The sequence below is a fragment of the Lontra canadensis genome, unplaced genomic scaffold, assembly GCF_010015895.1.
Source record: "Lontra canadensis isolate GAN:19392208 unplaced genomic scaffold, GSC_riverotter_1.0 scaffold105, whole genome shotgun sequence".
NCBI classification, from domain to species: Eukaryota; Metazoa; Chordata; class Mammalia; order Carnivora; family Mustelidae; genus Lontra; species Lontra canadensis.
In genome coordinates this window covers 2,159,833-2,180,679 of record NW_022631099.1, presented here as the reverse complement: position 1 = coordinate 2,180,679, position 20,847 = coordinate 2,159,833, and the positions used below count along the sequence as shown (strand labels likewise).

Genomic DNA, 20,847 nt, shown 5'->3' with positions numbered 1-20,847 from the left:
TTTGAAACAAGGTACCATCTGAACAAAAAACCAAGGCAGGCACGACAAGCCCACAGGTTGCCACGTGCACTTTTATTTCTTGAAGAGAGATGAGAGTGAGTGAGGGCAGGAGCAGGGAGAGGGAGAAATAGGCTACCTGCTGAGCAGGGAGCCCAACATGGGGCTCAATCCCAGGACTCTGGGATCATGATCTCAGCCGAAGGCAGTCGCCCAACCAACTGAGCCACCCAGGAGCCCGCCATTTGTACTCTCTGATTCTCCTCCTCTCCAGGCCCTTCCTTGGTTTCTTACTTCTCTGCCTTTGGTGTCTGGCCCCACCAATGGTATCTGGATCTGGTCAGGCAACTCTCTCAGGGTCCACTGCTATCAAGGGATACAGAACCCAGAAAGGAGGACTTCTTACAAACTTTAAAAATGACAGAGACAGGCAATCTAGAAAGTACCAGGTTTTATTATCTTATCAAAAAAAAAATTAAGTAACAGACAACAGTGTGAGGTGGCTGTAAGATGTGCTCACTCCCAACATAGCCAGAGGGAAAGGACATGGCAAGGGGGAGGAGGGCAGTGCACAGGACCCAGCCAGCTGGGACCCCAGGTTGAAGGGGTGAAGGATGCAGGAGGCAAGGGCGACTCCCCTATACCCCAGCCAGTGGGGACAGAAGAGGCGGCCTGCCCAGGCTAGGCCACCAGTCCTCTTCTTTGTGGAGCAGCAGGTCACCGATAACAAGCTCCAGGGCCAGGGCCCCATCAGCCCTCCCCATCCTCCCGGTTTGCCCAGGGAGATAAGGTTCCCCCCGCAAGGCTGGGGCTGGGACTTGTTAAGTCAGTTTTGTTCTCTAGCACTGTGGTTCAACAGGTGGACATGGTCTCTACCTGCCTGTTCACTAAAGCAGCCCCGAGTCACATGTGGCAAATGAGCACTTGAAATGTTGTTAGTGTAAATGAGGAAGGAATTTTTCACTTTATGCAATTTTCATTGATTTGAATAGCCACATGTGGCCAGTGGCCACCGTAGTGGATAGCACAGCTCTCCAATTTTCTCGGAAATTTGAGGAGAGCAAAGGAACACCAGTTGGGCTCAAAGTAGAAGCTACAAAGAAGGCAGAACTGCCTACGCTCAACTACTCCAGCCCAATCAGGAGAAGGCACCAGGAACAGAGAGAGACAGAGTGACAGAGAGAGAGAGAGAGAGGCAAAAACCCACTCAGCCACATGAAAATCCACTCACTCAACCATCCAGCCAACCTCAAATGGGACATATCACACTATTTCCTGAAAAAATATATTTATCTATTTTTCTAGAACCAAGGAAGAATAATAATATATTACAATAAAAGAGATACAAATATCCCACCATCCCCTACATTATATTTTGGGATCTGCTAGAAAACTGTTTCAGCAAAAGCTACTCCTTAGAGGAAGCAGCTTCAGAAAGGGCCAAGGTCATCAGCGGGGGGAGTGTTAAGTATTAAAAAAAAAAAAATGGGAAGGATATTTAAAGAAAAGGAGGAAAGAGGGCCCTATCTGAAGCTATAAATAGTAAAAAAAAAAATTAATAAAAATCATATCTCCATCTCTTCTCTCATTTTCGAGAAACAAAATTTTAAAAAGCCATTAAATACAAACTTCGCAGGTACTGTGGAAAGTGCAAGAGAGCGGAGAAGGTCTCGGCATCGGCACATTCTTGCCCAGGCAGAGGCCCTACACCAAGGAATGAACCAATCAGAAAAAACTACCCCGCTTAAGGTAGATTTGCAAATACTCTGCAAATCCGTTCTAGTATGAACTTCTTCTCCCCACCCTCCCTCCTTCCCCACGCCCTCCCCCAAATAAAAAAGGTTGATTTCCAAAAAGTCAACTTGAAAGAGCCAAGAATGGCCCAAGGTATGCCACAGACTCCTGTAGTGTGGTCACAAGTGCCCTTGGATGGACATGTCTCAAGATGCAGATGGTTCTAGTTCCTTCTCCTGGCTCCTTTTCACAAGAGGGAGGAGAAGGCTGCTGGGGGCAGAGCTCCAGCAGGACTCCCGTCCCAGCTTCAGAGGGGCTCTGGGTGAGGCAGGTTCAGGACAGGCTGTAAGCTGGGCCCACATTTTAAGTTTAAGATCAAGAAAGGATCCAATCCCAGACCTGCCTTCAGCAAGGCCAAGGGTAACCCTATTTTTCTGCCAGGACAACCGAGGCCCAGAGAATCAAGAAGAGGCAGGAACAGAAGATGATATATCTTCCGACACTTGAAACATTATCAGAGCTGGAGATGCTGAAAGGTCAGTATTAGGTAGCCCTCCCCCTACCCTAATGTCCATCCTTCCAAATCCTTCGGCTTCCCTCCCCTGTGGAGGTCCAAGCCAATCAGTGCCCAGGCAGGCGCTTCAGGCATAGAACTCGTTGGTGGGGGCTTTCGTGTAGATGGGTTTCTTGCCCAGGTCGTAGGTGCCTTCGTCCTTCTTCTTCAGGCGGTACACCAGCAGCAGGACCAGGAACACGGCGAAGAGGATGCCCACGCCGCCACCCACGATCAGAGCTGCAGGGGAAGAATGAGGAGAACTGCAGGTCAGGACCTTGGGCACACTGCCAAGTCCCCCCCCGTCCCCGTCAGCTCTCTTACATCTAGCCTCCCCCTTGCTGTCACCTGTGCTCAGAACGACCTCATTCACAAGACTGGGGGTGGTGGGAGGGGGTCACTGTTAAGTCACTGAAGACCACAGGGCGAGCGTGGGGAAGCCACCATTCCAACCTGCACCTGCTGGAGCCCACAGCCAGGCATGCCCCTGCGACAGCTTAGCACCAACTGGCCGGGAGCCAGCAAACCCCCAGGCTCTGACAACCCGCCTTACATACTCGCCCCACCCCCGCCAGGCCTGAGCATGGCGCACTGTGTAGCAGACTCTGTGTGCGCACACCTGCACGGACAGGTACAAAAGTGCTCCATGCACACACGGGCACGCTACCAAACACAGCTCGGACATGCGAACATGGGGCCATGCTACTGTGTCACAGGCAATGACATATTGTGGTTTCCTCTCCTCTGTGTGCAGCTCAGGGGCTGAGCCTACAACCCACTCCCGTTACTCATCGCTGGCTGTGCGATCGGGCAAGCGCCTTCATCTCTCTCACTGCAAAATGGAAACAGGAGGACCTTTCTCATGCACGGGTCCTAAGGATTAAATAAATTAACCCACCGCAAATACTCAGAACAATGTATGGCGGAGGCTCAGTACTCACTAACTGTAAACTCTGGTGGTTACATGTATCCCCAGCACCCTGAACTGGGCCTGGCACGCCAGTTATGTGCTTAAGAAATGACTCTCCCCATTCAGCTCAGAGCAGAGCACTGGCCAAAGGTGCCTGCTGGGGTCAGGCAGACACGGGCTGCTGACCTCAGGTGAACAGCTGTTTTGCAGAACGCTAGGCTGCCTGAAGGGCTCTATCCTGCTCGTTGAGGGGGCAGGGATAGCTCACAGAATCCTTGCTGGGGCAGACTATCCCCTAATTCGGTCTTACTACGGCTAAGGAGATTAATTTTCCATCCCTGCACATACTCCATATCTATGCACAGAACAGGGGCAGAGTGGCACAGAGGAGCCCGGGAAGGTTCTTTCTTGGCTAAAACTCTATGAAAAAGCAACAACAAAGAGACCCCCCAAAATACAGAAAAAGCACATGGAATGAGGTTTCAATTCCATGACTGTTTTTTATCACCCTTCCCCTCTGATAACCTCCTGGCTCTTATCAGGACATTGGTCTGTGCTGGGCCTCTCTCTCCACAAGGTTCAAGGACAGTCTCAAAAGTGACTGTGGTCCTAGGTTCAAACACCAGGGCTAGTTTTGTGACTTTGGACATGTGATTTAGCTTCTCTTGAGCTTCCAGAGAGCCAGACATACCTGTCTGATCGGGTTGTGGGGACCCAGTGAGGGAGACACATGGATCAGAAGGCATCTAGCAAGCACCCAGGTGCCACCGGGATGTTACTGGAATGGACGGTCTCACCCCAACTAGCACAACAGTTACACCACTTCTCACATGAAGATCTTACACGTGTCTAATTCTCAACTGGAAGGCTTAAGAGATGACCTCGCTTTGGTTCTGTCTCTTGTTATGTGACCCAAGCAAGTGGTTTGCTTTCTCTGGGCCTCAGTCTTCCCATTTATAAGACACACTTGCTTGGACTAGATCAGTGGTTTTAACATTTTTCTTTAAAAGCAGCAAAACCCTTAGCTGGTACAAGAAAAACCCTATGCTGATCCCACGTACGCCAGCTAAAAGCGAAACTCTGTGGTTGAAAAAGATGGGGGAGGTTTTACCAAATATTCAGAAGCTTAGAAGGTGAAAAGGTCTCTAAGGGCTTCTCTGGTTCCAACAGCACCCACTACCCCTCTTACATGGCACAGCAACCAGGAGGCCAGGATCAAGGCTGAGCTGGGCCCAAGGTCACCTGGGGTTATATTCTCCCAGGAGCCTTATCTGCAAAATGCAGGGCACAGGGCTCTTTCCTTGTACCACAAGCCTCCTGGGAGGTACTAGCCCAGTTGGCTGCCAGGAAACAGGAGTAACCAAGCCTGGGCCCGAGGCACCCATTCACCAGGTTGGTTCATGCAGACAGGCCCTTGGCCTATTAAGACTTGGCCAGAAAGACAGTTCCCTCTGACAACCCAGCCCCAGCTTTGGCGATCCCAGAGCTGCCAGGGAGGGGAAAAGGGAGCAGTCGCCACCCCAGATGAAGACCACACCCGAAGCCCCACCCTCGGGCAGAGCTCCCACAATAGCACACCAGTCGAGAACCTTGTGGCTCTCACGTCACGCCAACCCTGAACCTCTCTCTCCAGGCCTCGGTGTCTTAATCTGTCATAAGAAGGACCCCAATATGCCACCCAGGATTTAGTCAGTGAGGACTCAATGACAGCTTGTACCAACAAATCAGGAAAGTGCTTTCTGGGTGCCCAAATTATTTCAGATTCTAATTTTCAAGGAGTTATGACACCTACCAAGGGGTAGCACTGTACCCATTCAGAGAGGAGGAAACTGAGGCTCCCCTCCTCCAATGGGGTTGGAAAGCTTCTCAGCCAAGGTCATAAGGCCGTCAAGTGACCAAGCAGGTGGATGGGGAGACAACCCAATCCAAGGAGTCTTGGGGCTTTCAAGGGACTTTCAAGGGAAGTCAATGTTTAATAATTAACTCCCCAGTACCAACCACCCGCCAGGTTGTGCAATCGTTTTGAAAGGAAGACAGGACTTAATAAGGCAAGTGACGACTCTCACGCTGTTCTTCAGAAGGCTTTGGTATGCAATTCTTCCTCTCCCTCCGGCAGGCTACAAGCCCCATCAGACCCACCCCCTAGGGAGGGGTAGTCCTTGAGTCTCCAGGGTACCCTGTGGTGGGAAGGAAGGGGCACCAAGGAGCCCAAGGCATCTGTGTCTGCAGCACCATCTCCCCCGAGTCCCCTCCCCCTTCAAAGTCTCTAGTGAGAACCTCACCTGCCAGAACCTCAGTCCTCTCGAAGATGCTGCTGCCTTGCGCAGTGCTGGACATGGACACCCTGTTAGACACGTCCTCGTCTCCTTCGAATGGCGAGATCCTTTTGGGGATGACCTCGTTCTCCTCCAATTCCTTGGGTTCACTGGGGACCCAGCTGCCAGGCCCTGCCCTCTCAGGGATATGGTTATCTAGAGGCACCTGGACGGGGTGGAAGGAGGAGACAAACACTCAGCGTGGCCTCGGGACGCACCCGGGGCAGGGGACAGGAACACTCAGCCAGGGAGGGAGTCTGCTTCTGCCATCGTGCTGGCTGAACCAGGTGGGCCTGGGACAGAAAGCAGCACTAACCAACCTCTCAACCACTATGCCATCGAATGCTCACCCTCAACCTTTCCAGATCTGTCCCAAAAGGGGAATGAATAATGGAACCAGGGTGCTAGGAAGCACGTGTTCCCATTCGCTGCTGGTTAGTGGGTATTTGAGAATCGCCACCCGGAGGGCAGTGCGGCAAAGCTGCAGGCAGAAACTGCTTGCCCTTTAAGGCAGTAACTTTGCCTATGGGGCTCTGTCCCAAGTTGCTTATCAGAGATTTGAGTGAAAGACGCCTGCTTAGTGTTATAATTTCAGGAAGTCAAAAAAATCATAAATAACATTTTCGTCAATAAGGGAAAAACAGTGAACTGGGATTATGCAGCCTATATAAATGCCTAGGAAGCGCATTTAATTATGTGGGCAAACAGACTCAAACTCCTGACCACTTTAAGTGAAAAATACAGCACACAGAACTGTTATCTACAATTTGATATTTATGTTGGGAAATACCTAGGAATGCACAGAAGGACCTTGGAAACACATCTAAGTGTTGACAGTGATTATCCCTGCAGGAAGGATGGCTCACCCACGACCCACAGTTGTGCCTGCCCCTATGAAGCCGAGGCCACAAATAAAAGCTTTCTTACAGCAGGAGGTCAGACCCTCAACTTATGGACCCCTCCTATAGGTGTTACAGAGGAGCACGTGGGGAGAGGCAAAAAAGCATGAACTACTCACCAGGGGTTGGATTACTTTAGGAAGGATCTGGGGGTCCTCTGAGTCATCTGGAAGGTCAGAAAGGCTGTTTGAGTGTGAGGTCACTTCCCCTTAAATAAAGGACCTCCCCCTTTATCAGCCACGGCTGGTGGGAGTCCTAATGTACAACCCTCCTATGCTCAAGGTACAACAAGTGGCCATTCCCACCCCACCTTCAGTTACCTCATCTGTAAAATGGGCTCCCTGGTTCTTTCACAAGAATGCTGGGCAGGGAGTGGAGCAGATGATCTATCAGCTCCAGACCCTTGCTCTGTAACCCCTGCTCTTGGATTCAGGGACCAAGAGCCTCTCCTGGGAGCTGGTCAGGAATGTAGCATTCCGGGGCCCACTGAATCAGAGTCTGTATTTTCGTAAGATCCCCAGGGGAGTCCTCTGAGAAGACTCTAGATTGTAATATTAAATATGAGACTATCTTTCACAGCATTTACAGATTTGGAATCCAAGGCTCAGAGGTCACAGGAGACAGCATGATCTCAAAACTACGTGACTCCAAAGTTCCAACTTCTCATCTTTCACACCCCTCTGCATCCAGGAAGGATGCTTCTGGAGAAGCCAGGGAGTCACAGAAGACCAGGAACAGCCCTAGCTCCCCCTCGTCCAGGGCCCCTTCACCCACTCCCCCCTGAAGCAGGAGCTTGTTCCTGGCTCCCCACCCACACCTCTGCCCACACATGCTCCCAGGCCTTTGAGTAGGTCCTTCTTTTCAGAAGAAAACACTGTCAGGTCTTTCCAGTCCCACCGCCACCAGGCCCCCAGCCACAGGCAGACAGGTCCAGGCCGGTGCTCAGAAAACCTAGAGCTACAAATGAACTCCAAGCAACAAATAACTTGCCCAAGGAGGGTTGCCAGGAATGGAAAAGGGTTGATAGTTACTTTTGTTTCCTCTTTTGTGAGAGGGGAGGAGCACTGCAGGAAACCACCCCGAACCAAATCCAAGTTTCCAGGCGAGCTCACTACCCTGTGCTCGGTGAGGTCACTTTCCCTCCAGCCCTAGGACCCCAGGCAGCCCCACCACACACCCTCCATACCCAGATCTCCAGAGCCAGACAGCTCAAAGTCATCGGGTTCCTGCCCAGGGCCCCCAACATCCTCGTCGTCTGGTAGGGCTCCAGAAAAGTATCGGCCTTCTAGGAGGTCTTGGGGGTCAATGACTTCGGTCTCTCGGATCTAGAATAAAAAAAGGGAAGCCACCTCAGCCACATCAGTAGCACCCTGGTGCTCTGTAACACCCCCCACCCCGAGCCCCAAAACGCAGTGAAGTGGGCATTCAGTAAGATAACCTGGGTGATGGAATGTAATCAGACCAGAACCTGGAGACCACCCCTCCTGGTCCCCAACTTGCTGTGTGACCTTAGGCAAATCTCTTTCCCAACCTGGGCTAATAAAACTCATCAAGTTTTATTTATTAAAACTCAACAACATTCAATATTACTAGTTACCATTGACTAAACAATTATTACGTGTCAGTCCCTGTTCTTAACACCTAAGGCATATATTTAACCTCATTTTACAACTGAGGAAACTGAGCATTTCCTTTTCACACCAGCAGTAGGTGGAAGTGTGAGGATTCAGCATCAAGCTGCCTAATGACAGAACCACACAGGCTGGAGGCTATAACACTCCAGGGTTCCAGGATGCTCCTGGAGTCACAGCTGATTCACCCGAAGCGCGGAAAGGGCGGCCAGCCCTGGTCTTGCCCAGTCTAGGACACCCTTCCCAGCTGACTCAGACTGGGCTGGGACAGACAGAGCTGGCTCACCCACACCCTAGGGCAGCCTCAGGCCAGGCACTGCGCAGACCTGGTGACTCACAAGTCCATTAGCACACTCTTCTCAGTTTTCCAGCATCTCCCAGATCTGTTCTGTACCAAGCCCAGGAGAGGGCACAGGAGAGGTACCCTGTGGACGGACCATCCCCTCCAGCACCCACAAATGTCCTCTGTCCCTACCCCACAGGGGCCCAGCCCATCACATCACAGCAGAATCTTAAGTCCACTTCCACCAAGAAGCTTTCAAAGGTAAAAGTATCAAGGTCCAGGGAGGCAAAGGCTTCCCCAAGGTCCAATTAAGAACATCAGCTACTGTTCCCATCTCTCAGAGCTCACAAAGGTAGGAAACATTCAGAATGCTTACCACCTTTCTCTTCGCTCTGGGGCTAAGGCTTTCCAAAGAACAACCCTGAGCAAAGTCCTCCCCACCCCCACCATTTACTCAGATACTAAAGTGCCTACTATTTAGGGGCTCTGCTCACAACCCCCAGAATACCAGCTACAGAGGCCAGGGAGGGCCCGTCCTCTCATTTCCCAGAATCGGGAGAGAATTTGAGCTCTGGACAGGGGAGTGACTTGCCTAAGGTCACAAAACTGAGTCAGCCAGGTAATTCAAGAGTGGAGAGGCCAAGTGTCTTTTTGACGGCCCCAGGCTGTCCTTTCAGCCAGCTGAGACTGTCAGTGACAGGGGTGGGGGAGGGGGTGGTGTGTGGACATCTGTTCCTAGAACAAGGTAATAAGCATTGCAGGAGAGGCCCAGGCTGGTCGGAACTTCACCCCCGGAAGCGTAGATGCTGGATTCCGGGAAGGGAGGAGGGTCAGGTTAGGAGGAAGGCAGCGGGCACGCAGCCCTCTTCCACTGGATGGGACAGTCTTTGCTGAACACTGGCACACGTGGGGGTGGGGAGCCAGAAGGGGTTAAGCCCTGGTTGGGGATGACTTCATGACTCGGGAATCAGGAGCTGCTGAGCTGCTGGTGTTGGAATTCCAGCCCCCGCACACAGCCCCGTGCCTGTGGCTACGCTCTGGCAGCCTGGGAGGAAGGCTCCTCACAGCGGTTGTGAAACTGTCCCTGGGGCGAGGTCCCTGTGTTCCCGCCCCCATCTCCAGCCCCGAATTCCCCCAGGCTCCAAATCTCGAAGAGCAGGACCTCTCAAGCCCTTCGCAAACGAAGTACATCCTCCTGATAAATCCTGTGCAGAAGTGGAACCGGGGCCTCAGAAAGGTTAAGTGGCTTGCCCAAGGTCACGTTAGCAGAAAGCGGCCACGCTGGACCTGAACGAGGCACAGGTCACCTGAGCCTTTCACCACGTGCACACAGAATGCCCAGCCACCCAAGCCAGCCGGGAGCCCTAGCGAGTGGAGGTCAGATGCAGCCCAGCAGAGGAAAAAAAATGGTCCTTTGGCCACTTGACCTGGCCCAGAGACCAGACCACCTGTGCGAGTCACAGCTCCAAGTCCCCCAGAAAGGGGCTGGGGTCCCAACACTGGGCAGTTTCAGGTAGCGTTCTTTGTCCCCCGGAGCCCTGGAATGTTGTTTACTCGTCCTGCCCTTCTTTTACTATGTGAAAGTGCTAAGGGGTGTTTCAAAACAACCCATGGAATTAGCATGCTGATTGGCTGAGAGTTACTCGCTCAGTTTTTTCATTAGCCAGGTGGAGACTAGGAGAGGAATGGCGGTCTCGAAACCAAAGCTGAAACCCAAATTCACTGGCAGTTCAGCCCTCTCAGGGGTTGCCTGGTGATCCCTCCCCTTTCCTTTCTATACCAGGTTCCTGGAGAGGATAGATGGCTTGGCTAAGATAGCACCAGGGGTCAGCGGCACGGCCAGTTGTCGACCCAGTCAGACACCTATCCCAGGGCACTCAGGACACATTAGAGGGGCCAATATGCCTTCCTCCAGCAAGTCCCAGGGCATGGAAGAAGCTCTGTGGGGCATGCTCATGGGAGGGCACAGGAAAGCAAATCCCTCTTCCAGAAGCACCCTCTCTCTGCTCCTCTCTGCCCCTGACTCCTGACAAGAGGGAAATTCCCAAACGGGAACCCTTTAAGACTAGGTCAGCAATGGGCAAGCCTCCCTTTGAGTGTATGGGGGTGAGGGGCGTGTCAGCAGCCGGCCCTTGCCTCACCCGCTTTGCAGACAAGGCCCATTCAGGCTGGGGTGGATCTGAAGAACCAGGCCACTCAGCAGCCAGAACCAGCCTTGACCAGAGAGGACCTACTGTGCTCCCAGCGGAGCTTACCCATCTGTTCCCCATTCACCCCCATCCCTGCCTGCGGACCGTGTGTTCATGGGGGAGTGTGCACACACAGGCATCCTCTCTGGGCCCTTGGGTCTCCTTTCTCACAAACCGCAACAGAAATCACCAGCTGAATAGGTCAGTGGGCCTGGGTCCCACAGACCTTGCTTGCTGTGGGGCTGGTGGGCACCTGGGGTTGGTGACGGGGGGGGGGGGGGGACTTGAGATGCTGGATGCTTCCCCAGATTAGCCACAGCGGAGGGGGGAGGTGCGCTTCTGTTCTAAAGGAACTGACACCTGCCACCAGAAGGTAACCAAGGCCGCTGAGCTGTATGGTCTCATTTTATAACCCGGCAAACATATTAAAAGACAAAGGACTTTGCCAAGGACTGCCAAGCACTTGGCCGCAGAGTTGGACTTAGAACCTAAGTCTCCGTGCTTGAGGCTGGAGTTGTCCCCCCGCCCCACCCCGCTTCAAGGATTCTGACAGCAAAACCAAGGGTCTCAGCAAATCCACAGGCTGCAGCTGTCATTCCAGACATTTCCACATCCAGTCCTTACACTACAGGCAGGAAGCTAGGAAAAGGTCACCAACCCAAGCCCAAAAAGCTTCAGTCCTCAGGAAAAAAAAAGCACACGCAGGGTCTGGGGTGACCAGCTCAAATATCCACTTCGTGCCAGGCACCAAGCTGGATTCTCCTCTTTATGAGCTCATTTGTCCAGCCCAATAGTCTCAAAACGTGCTCTGGCCATTCTGGAGGGAACTCAGGTGTAACTGAGTCATTTATTCAAAGTCACACAACTGAAAGCAATGGAGCTGGCATTTGAACTCAGATCTTTCTCAAGACCATGCCTCAGCCACAACCAGATTTCTCACTGCCACCCACGCGTCACCTCTCCACCCCAACCCTACGTTGCCAGGCCAGGCTCCACCAGGGAGCAAACAAAGGTGAAAGTGATACTGCTTGAACAAAAGAACAAAAAACTTGGCTAGGGCACCAGTGAGAAGTTCAGGGTCAAGACCTGGTCAGCTGGTGGGAGGAAAAGAGGGAGGAGAGCCTCCCCCTCCCCCAACTCTGCCCTCAGGCTCCTTCCCCAGCAGAGGTAGAGTCTGGGACACACTTGACCTTTCTTTCAGGAGGTGAGACCAGAAGGACAATCCTGCAAGCCAAATTCAAGGGGGCGGGGTAGGGGGGAGCAAGGACACTGGGCTCCGACTACTGAACCCACCAGAGTGATTCTGACCAGAGATTCCCCAGAAGGGGCCTCTGGTACAATCACTGTCTTCCCCCATCCCCCCTTCGGAAGGGTCAGGTACTCCACGGAAGGAGCAAACTGGGGAGCCACAATCAGAGCTCTACACTCCGGCAGAAATGATCTGCCAGCAGAGTGGTTACCCACAAGCAAAGCAGAGTCTGGCCACTTTCTAACTACCAGAGTCTTGGGGCATACGTCCCATCTTGAACCCTCAGCTTTCTCTTTTGGTCAGCAGGGCTAGGAGTGCCCTGCAGGATGATGAGAATTAAGTGCAATGCATCAGTGTGTGCAAGGGACCCAGCATACGGCCTGGTACACAGCAGGTGCTCAATGAGTCGGAGCTATTATTAATCCCCACCTGCCTTCATTCAGGCTAAAGAGATTAGTGCTCAAAGGGTTCAGAGACCAGGGAAAAGCTGTGGAAGCAGTTCCATTGCTAGAAAGTGGTCAGTGGATGGGGGTTGGGGGGAGTGTGCTCTGCAAATCGTGAATAAATACCTATAATGAATTTACTTTGCTTCTGGGACCAGACTTTTCAACAACCAACCAGGTCCCTTGAAACTGCAAAGAACCCAGAGATGGGTCCATACAACTTGGGAGTCCCCATTCTACTAAGAATGAAGCAGAGGAAACTCAGTGGTATTTTTCCAAAAAGAAGCAAAAAGCAGTGACCAGAGACACCTGACATTCTACTTGGGGACCTGTACCCCCGGGGTTTTTCCTGACCTGCCTTGGGGACAAAAAAATATCCAAAGGCAGAAAGAAACCACACACCAATCCACAGCCTGGTGCTCTGGTACCTGAAGGGTTAAGGCAGGTCTGGGGTTCGAATGTCAGCTCTGCCCACTCCAAGGTCGGGTTACTCTGAACACAATCACTCAGGAGAGAAACCAGGCCTGGCACTGCCAGCAGCCAACTTTTCACCAACCCCCCAGGGCAACTCACTCCACAGCAAGGGCTCCAGGATCCTGGGGTGCCAGCTAGGATGGGGGTTGGGGGGGACTCCTGCATTCCAGCAGGTGATGGGGATTTTCCCCACTGCCCCCCAGTCTGCCCACCTGTAAAAGACGCTTCTCAAAGAGACAAGCCTCCCTCTGTCTCAGGGCCTGGTAACCAAGCTGGGCACTGCTCCGATTACTGCTGGAGACAGCCTGGAGGGGGGCTGGCTCCCCGAGGGCCACAGAGACAGAGGTGTATTGAAGCTGGGACTTGTAATCTAGGCAGCAGATCCGAAGTCCCTGCTGGATCCATGGGCGGGAGGTAAACAAGCCTCCCATGTTCTCCAGAGCAGAGTTGATAGCCTTGTCTCGGCTGATTAGATCAGCCCTGGGTGCTGACTTCCTGCCCATTCCCAGCCTCCCCCCTCCACACGCACACACACGTGGGGAAGCTACTGCTCCAGACTGGGTCAGTCTGTCCCACAGACGTCTCCCAGCAGGTCTTTCCCGGGGCAAAGAGTGTCCCGCTCCCTGTGACTGGCCACGGGTCATCCCTGCCCCCATGGCCTGAGGTCCGAGTGGTACAGCCAGTCCCACAGGCCTGGCCACGACCAGCAGGCTCCACCAAGTCACTGTTTCCACACATACCAGCCTCTCCCTGCCTCCCCTTTCCATTACCCCAGGTGTCACCTGACTAGCCAGCCTCTTCTACTGTGCCAGAGGAAACTGGGGCAGCAGAGCTCTGGGCCTGCAGAGTGGGGGGAGGGGAGAGGCGGACTAAAAGGGGGGGGGCGGGGCTAAGTAAGAGGGACTGGCCAGGGGGTGAGGGTGGTTAAGTAACTGGGGGCACAGACAGGGTGAGAGTAGCAGGGACAGGTGGGGGGACTGTAGAAGGCTTAAGCTAGGAAGAACTGTTCAAATCAAAATGCGATCTCATGGGGACTCCTGGAGCCCTCTGGAAAGGATAGCAAGTTTTGAACCCCAAGAACTGTAACTATCGGTTTACACTTTCAGCACGCACTCAGATGCCACCTCCCTGAAGCCGACATCTGGCCTGGGGAAGAACCCTCATCGATCTGCTCACAATAAACTAAGATCACGCCAGCACTTTACAAGTTTGTCAAACACCGATTATGACCCTTAAGTGACACACCGGGTGTTTAACTGAGGACACATTGGCGAAGTGACTTATTAACTAACTACATGTCCCGGGGTGAGCAGCAGAGCTGCGATGGTGACTCAGAGGTTTTTCTGGCTGTGAAATGGACCCACTTCTAGTCACCCTGCCTCTAACAGGGCCAAAGGGCCTGGCCAGATGCAGGGACGTGCCTGAAGGTCACCAGCGAGTTACTAACTAACCAGCCCAAGAAGTCAGGCTTCCAGTCCTTCTAGGGTGAAATCAGGCCCCAACTGTTGACAGAGGCCTTCTCCTCCCTCTCCAGGCACCTGCACTGAAAGCCTACTGGCTTTTCAGACACTGTACCTTCCCCTCCACCATCACACCCCTACTCCAAGGCCAGAGCGCTATACCTGCAATATACTCAGCCTCCATAGGCCTAGAAATTCTGCACCTCCAAGTGGGGAGGCTGACCTCTTGGGGGCTCTGTCCAGGTGGTCCCATACCCTTAGCAAACCCCCACCAACCTTCAGTGCTGCTGGCAAATAGCTCGGCCAGGGCTTCCCACAGATGCCAGCAGGAGGGGTGGGGCTGCTGAGAACTGGTTCTTGTTTAAATATAAACCCATCGGATAATTAGCGAACAGCCCACTTCTAAAATAAACAAACAGGAGACCTGAACTCCATCCGCCCCACCCTGGACTCCTCCCTTCCCACCCTGTTGGAGGGGGAGGGAGTGGAGGGCAGAGAGTGTTCCAAGGGCCCTGGGACTAGGATCCTCCAAGGTACACGACCACCCGGTGTCCTGTCACTAAGAATGCAACCTCCCTACCAGGCACACACTGTCAGATTTACCTGCAGCCTCACCCCAACGCCCAGGAAGCAGAGGCCGGGGAGACTGGCCGACGTGCCCACCGCCCTGTAGCTAGTAGAGGTGGACTTCACACCCCTGCAAGTCAGGTCAGTCTGGGCCCACACCACCATTCCAGGGCTCTCCAGCCAGTTCTAGGTAGCAAGGAGAGGGCGTCAGAAGTATCAGCCTCCTGGGGTGCCATCCTATCTGGACTGCACCACCTTTGCTCTGGTTGCTCAGAACTTTCCGGGAAACAGCTCTAGCTGCTCTGCACAGGTCCCAAGCCCAATTCTGAAGGCTGGCTGGATTTGCACCCTGTCAGAGCCCACCCACCCACAAGACACTGGAAGGCCCGAGGCCTAGGACTGGCATTTCCTGCACCCCTCAAAGCCCGGGGTGCTTGGACACTATCTCGAATAGGGTCTCAGAGGACAAGGTAAAATTCTGGAGCCCATTCCAACACTCCCACCAGAGTCATCCTACTAGCCAACAGTTGCCAGGAAATGGGTGACTCAGGCCGGTCACTGCTCTCCTTCAGTGACTCACAGGCCCTGTCCAGCCCCTTCCCCCAATTTTAAGAGGTCATTTGGAAATCACACCCACAGTCCAGGAGGCTGAGAAGAACCAGGAGCCAATTCCTCCCAAGGGGGAACTGCGGCTGGAAGCCCAGCCTGGCTCTCCCAGCTCCGCATTCAGGATGGCCCAGCACTCCAAGTCCTTGGAAAAGCCTTCTGTTTCCAGGAGCTGGGGATGGCAAGAGCTGAATGTCTCCACCCCACAGTTTCTCTTGTTTAGGATCTTCACCCAGGGGGCCAAGAAAGCTTCCCTACCCCTCAGCGGTGTGTTTTTAGGGCAGGAAGGACCCTTGGAGGGCTTTAGCCCAAGGTGGGCTTGTTACAGAGTTGAGGACACGGAGACCTAAAGATAGGGCTCCTATGCTCAAGGTCACCTTGCAGTTCAGAGGCAGAACTCAAGGTATCTGCCTTCAAACCCAGCCAATTTCCTCATATGGAATGTTCTCTGAAGATGCTCCAATCCGACTCTTTGTATTATCAGAGAGACCAGGTTCTGACCTAGGCAAGCCACTATCCTCCTCTGAGCATCAGTTTCGTATAAAAATAGAGTAATAAAACCTACGTCACAGTATCCCTGGAAGACCTTCCTATTCGTGACAAATAAACTCCACGCACCTTTCAGAATGACGTTACATACATGAATTCATTCATACATACATGTATTCATTCATACATACATTTGCTGAGTCCTAAGGGACCAGTATTTCACTGAAGATGAAAAGAGCAGAAATCCCCTCCGTCATGGGTGGAAGTGGTTATGTGTGGTGGGGATGGGGAAATACTTGAGCTGAAAAGGGCATTCAAGGTCATTTGTTTCAAACCCCATTTTACAGATGGCAGAATCTCAACCTCACAGAACCCTCTAGACCATGGCCCAAATATCCCTTTAGCGGCTCTCTGGGCTTCTAAGAATTCCAAAGAGTTCTCACTGGCCACTCAAGGGTCCCAGAGCCCCTGGGCTTCTGCCCCACTCCCACCTTGGTCCCACCTTGGTGCAGTTAAGGGAGAGAATTCTCACAGAGACCAGAAACCTCTCTAAGCTAAAATACACTTCCCCAGAACCCACTGGGCCTGGTGCCACATCGGCAGGCTGTGCCCCTGGGCAGCAATACCTGAGGGGAGGGGGGGGGGGTCCAGCTCCCAAAACAAGGCTGTCTTTAATTGGCTGGGGAAGGAGTTGCAGGAAGGCGGTTCAGGGGAATGCTCCCAGCTGGACAAGAAGAACTGGTTTGGGATAGAAAGCCCTACCAGGGAAGAGGCTGGTTGCTCAGACTGGGCTCCCTTCCCAAAACTTGTGGCACCAAGCCCTCAGGGTTAGGGGTAGGGTACCACCCAAGGGGAGGGCAGGCCTTTGGTTAAACCTAAACCTTGGGGAGGGAGACCTCAGTTCCCCCATCAGTAAAGTAGGCATAATACAATCCCCACATGCTGGGCTTTTCATGAGGATAAAATGCACCAGACCTGGCATCTGGAAAGCACTTCACAAATCCTAACTGCAACCAGCAAACCCCTTCTCCCTGGGCCTGTTTTCTCCACCTGCAAAAAGGAGGCTACTCAGCTATGACTAGGTCTGATTTTTCCCGCCACAACCTGGGCAAGAAAGGGACAGGGGAAGCAAAGAGGGAAGTCCTGTGACCCAATGAGAGGTGGAAGGTCTGTGACACTCTCCAGGAAGGGGAGTGCTGAGGTCAGGATGAGAGAGGGTCAGGCACCTCTCTGGACACCTTTCTGCGGAAGGGAAGCAGCTGCTCGGGGCCTACTCCTCCCCAGCGGATGGGTCACCAGGTGCAGGGCTGACACAGCTGCGCTCCCCCAAACCATATCCTTCCAACTTCCCCCAGGACCCAGCTGTCTGCTCCTCACCATGAAGCACCTGTCGACTCAGCAGCCCCTGAACCGGGACTGCTGTGTGACTGGACCCAACTTGACATGCCTTCAATGGTCTCCCCAGCAGCTTGACTCCAACACATCTCTCGGGGGCCTAGGGAGCAGCAGGCGTAAGGCTGGGGTCCGGCTCGGACACTAACCTTCAGGTCAGGTTGCCCTTAATTTGTGGAAGTCATCCCCCCACTCTGGGCCCCTGTTCCCTTCCACCTCAGAATTCCTTGAGGCTGGCCAGCCCTGAGGATGGGACACAAGGACAGCCACTCAGAAAGCATCGGAATGCAGCTTATCGTAAGAGCAGGAACTTGGAAGCCTGGCTGCCTAAATTTGAGTGAGTCAGCCCCTTATTAGCTGTGCGACCTCGGGTAAGTTAGCTAACCTCCTCAGCCTCAGGACCCACTTAAGAACAGTAAACTGCGGGGTTGTCAAAATTAAGCTACTTAACAGACCATTAGAATAGCCATTAGAAAGCTATTAGAACACCATAAGGCACACCATAAGTGCTAAATATTTGCTTTCATCACTGCCTGCTGTTCTTCTCCCGGTCCCACTCATTGTTCATTAGAAGCCTGCCAGGCAGAAAGGACTTTCCCGAAGCCCGCAAGAGAAAGGAACCCCATAAAGAATTCAACAATGATTAAACGCCACAGACTTTCTCTCCCCCAAAATGGGGGGCTTACGGGCATGAAGAGGGCACAGAGCTGGGGTCCCTGGGGGCAAGATAGCCTCTCCCATCAATTCCCACTCCCCCAACTTCCCAGATGAGATTGTCACCCTCCTCCCCCACTGGCTGCTGGGATGAATGGAGCTTCTGGTGGCCTAGGGGTTTGTAAACTAGGACAGGGACAACCAGGCATTGAGAGGAGAGCTTCTCCCGGCTCACTGAGGGCTTCTCTCCCCCAGCCCCCTTTACCCCACTCAAGATGCATGCTCCAATTTCTCGTGTGCAGTTCGACAAAAATAAACAGTATTCTCGCAGAAAGCTAAGGTTCAACTCTTGGTGAAGTGCTGAGCCCAAATCATCCCTCCCCTCCGTCCTTGAAGGATCAGAGCGGCCCCTAAAGCAGCACTGGTCATCTCCAGTTGCGCTCCCCCAAGCCCAATGTGCAGATAGGAAAACTGACACTCAGAAGGGGCAGGGGCTTGCCCTGTCACAAGCCAGTGACAGGGCTGGGGCCAGACCCGTCAGGGCTCAGTTCTTCACCCCCTGATGTGTGAAACAAGGCCCCCCACACACAACCGGCCCCCCTCCCCCTTCCGAGTACACGCAGCCCCCTCGTCCCCAGGCCCCGAAGGATTCTAGAGCCGCCGCTCCAGCCGCTTACGGAGGGCGAGCAGGGGGATCCAGGACTCGGAGCCTGCCCCAGGAAAACCCGGGAAGGGCGCGAGTGTGGGGACAGAAGAGGTGACACCGGCTTAGTCACGTCCGAGTCTGGAGCGCGCGGCGGGGCCGAGGCCAGCGGAGGCGGGAAGAGCAACAGGCTGAGGCGCACGTTCGCGCGGGGCAGCCACCCCGGCCCGGCGCCTCCCCGTGACCCCAGAGCCAAGTTTCCAGCAAGTTTCCCCGGCCTCGGCGTCCAGTTGGGGGAGGTGCGGCTCCCCGAGCCCCCCTATCCCAGGCCCCCAGGAACAAAGGAGGCACCGGGCCGCCCCCCGGGGATCTCCAAGCACCCACCGATTCGGCAGCGGCGGCGGGGGCGCCCACGAGGAGCAGCAGCAACGCGAACAGGCGGGCAGTGGCCATGGTACCGCGGTCCGCAAAGAGCGCGCAGGCGAATGACCAGGGTGAGCGTGTGGCCCCCCCTCTTATAGGCGGTGGGCGGCCCCCGCCCCGGCCCCGCCCCGCCCCGCCGCTGCACCCCGCCCGGAATTCCCCCAGGAAAGCTGGGCCTCCGGGCGCTGCGCCCGCCCACGCGGCTAGAAACCCCGAGGGATCCGTCCCGCGCGCGCCTGGAGCTCGAGATCTACCCCGAGTCCCTGTCCCCTTTATTTCTTTGATGCCCTGCCAGGCAGGCCCCGAGAGATCACTGTGTCTAAACCCATTTTATACCTGGGGAACTTGAGAACACGGACTTGCCCAGGGTCTTCAGTTTTTAGACCCGCGTTCCTCAAACGCAGTGCGCTCCCCTCTGCGGGTACGCAACACATTCCGCATGGGACGTCAGCAAACGTCAGCAAGGGGTCAGCAAACTTATTCTTTAAAGAGCTACATGTTTTCGTCTTTGCGGGCCATTCAATCTCTTACAATACTTTGACTCGAATTCCAGCATTGTAGCTCAAAAGCAGCTATAAATACTTTAAAAAGAATGTGGCTGTGTTCTAATAACACAGTATTTACGGAACACTGAAATTTGTATTTCATATAATTTTCACATGTCACGAAATATCCTTGTTTTGATCCACCCCCCGCCCCCATCATTCAAAAACGTAAAAGCCATTCTTAGCAGCAGGCTAAAAACAAAACAAAACAAAACAAAACAAAAACAAAAAACACAACCGCAAGGGCAGACTTTTTGGTCTTAGGATGGCCGACCTCTGTGTTATCGTCCAGATTTTGAAGTTCAGAAAAAGTGTGATCTCTCTAACTGGTCTGCAAGTCTGTCTCAGATCTGCTTCCACCCTTTGTAAAAGAAAGTTGTGTGCCTGCCTTACCCCTGCCTTACCCCTTATCCTCCCAAGCAGTAGGGAAGGGCTGGAGGTGGAATCCTCTGGGGCTCCCAGATATAGATATTGTTGGAATTATTAAGGGGGAGCTTCCCATGATAATCAAAGTACCAAAGATGCCTAGACTTACCTCTCACCCTGACTGATTTATATTATATGTATCTTTCTAAGGCAGGGGCATGGTTTCATAACCAGAGTATTTTGGTCTCTGTTGGCTAACTGTGAATTCACACTTTGTAGAGCAAAGAGTTGGGAGTGATCTCTCCTCTTCCCTCCCTTAATTATTATCAAAGGTTGAAAATCTCATGCTGCAGAGATCCTTGACAGTAAAACAAGCTTCAAATGCCAATCATACTTTTCCCCACGGATTTAAAGGTAAGCAAATTTTTTTCCAGCTACTCCCTTAGGATTGAGAAATAAACTGAGAAAATGAGTGAATTTCATCTCAGAATAAGAAATCCTTTTGCAAGTCAGATGGTTTTTGCAATCTTTGCTTTCCACACAATTGAAGGAGGGCCTAATCTAGTTGTCAGTACATAGATCATTAAAATAATTTTTGATGATAGATCACTATGTGATTTTCGTTATCTGTCAACACATCGCTGTAACAAAACTCCTTTTCTTCCCACCAACTTCTTAGAGCCAGTGGTGTGCTGGTAAATGTTTAACAATAAGTTGGGGGAGGCAGGAAGTGCTAATTTGTACCATTTGCCAATTCTGTGGTATAAATACTCCCACTTAGCTGATTTCAAGCTCCCAGTGTGATGTCATTGAACATGGAGTTGGTTAGAGATGAGCAATATTTCTACCATGTACAGTGCAAAATAATAGGCACAATAATATCAAGAGCACGGATAACGAGAAGACATAGTGAAATAATTAGGAAGTAATGAGTCTTGAGTACAAAGTATTTCCTTTGCTTTTAATAACTGTAAATTGACATAATTTCATTTTTAGTAATAATCATGTACCCTAACGTACCTAGC

General features: G+C 52.8%; 1 protein-coding gene across 1 annotated transcript; it reads right to left on the bottom strand.

The window, feature by feature from the left end:
- Positions 1-431: 431 nt before the first annotated feature.
- On the bottom strand, positions 432-18,973 carry SDC4 (syndecan 4). The gene is made up of 5 exons (XM_032838672.1): positions 18,873-18,973; positions 7,595-7,733; positions 6,528-6,574; positions 5,477-5,675; positions 432-2,524 (listed from the first exon to the last, which is right to left on the bottom strand). The coding sequence occupies exons 1-5, from the start codon at positions 18,939-18,941 to the stop codon at positions 2,373-2,375; spliced, it is 606 nt and encodes a 201-aa protein (XP_032694563.1). The 5' UTR covers positions 18,942-18,973; the 3' UTR covers positions 432-2,372.
- Positions 18,974-20,847: the final 1,874 nt, after the last annotated feature.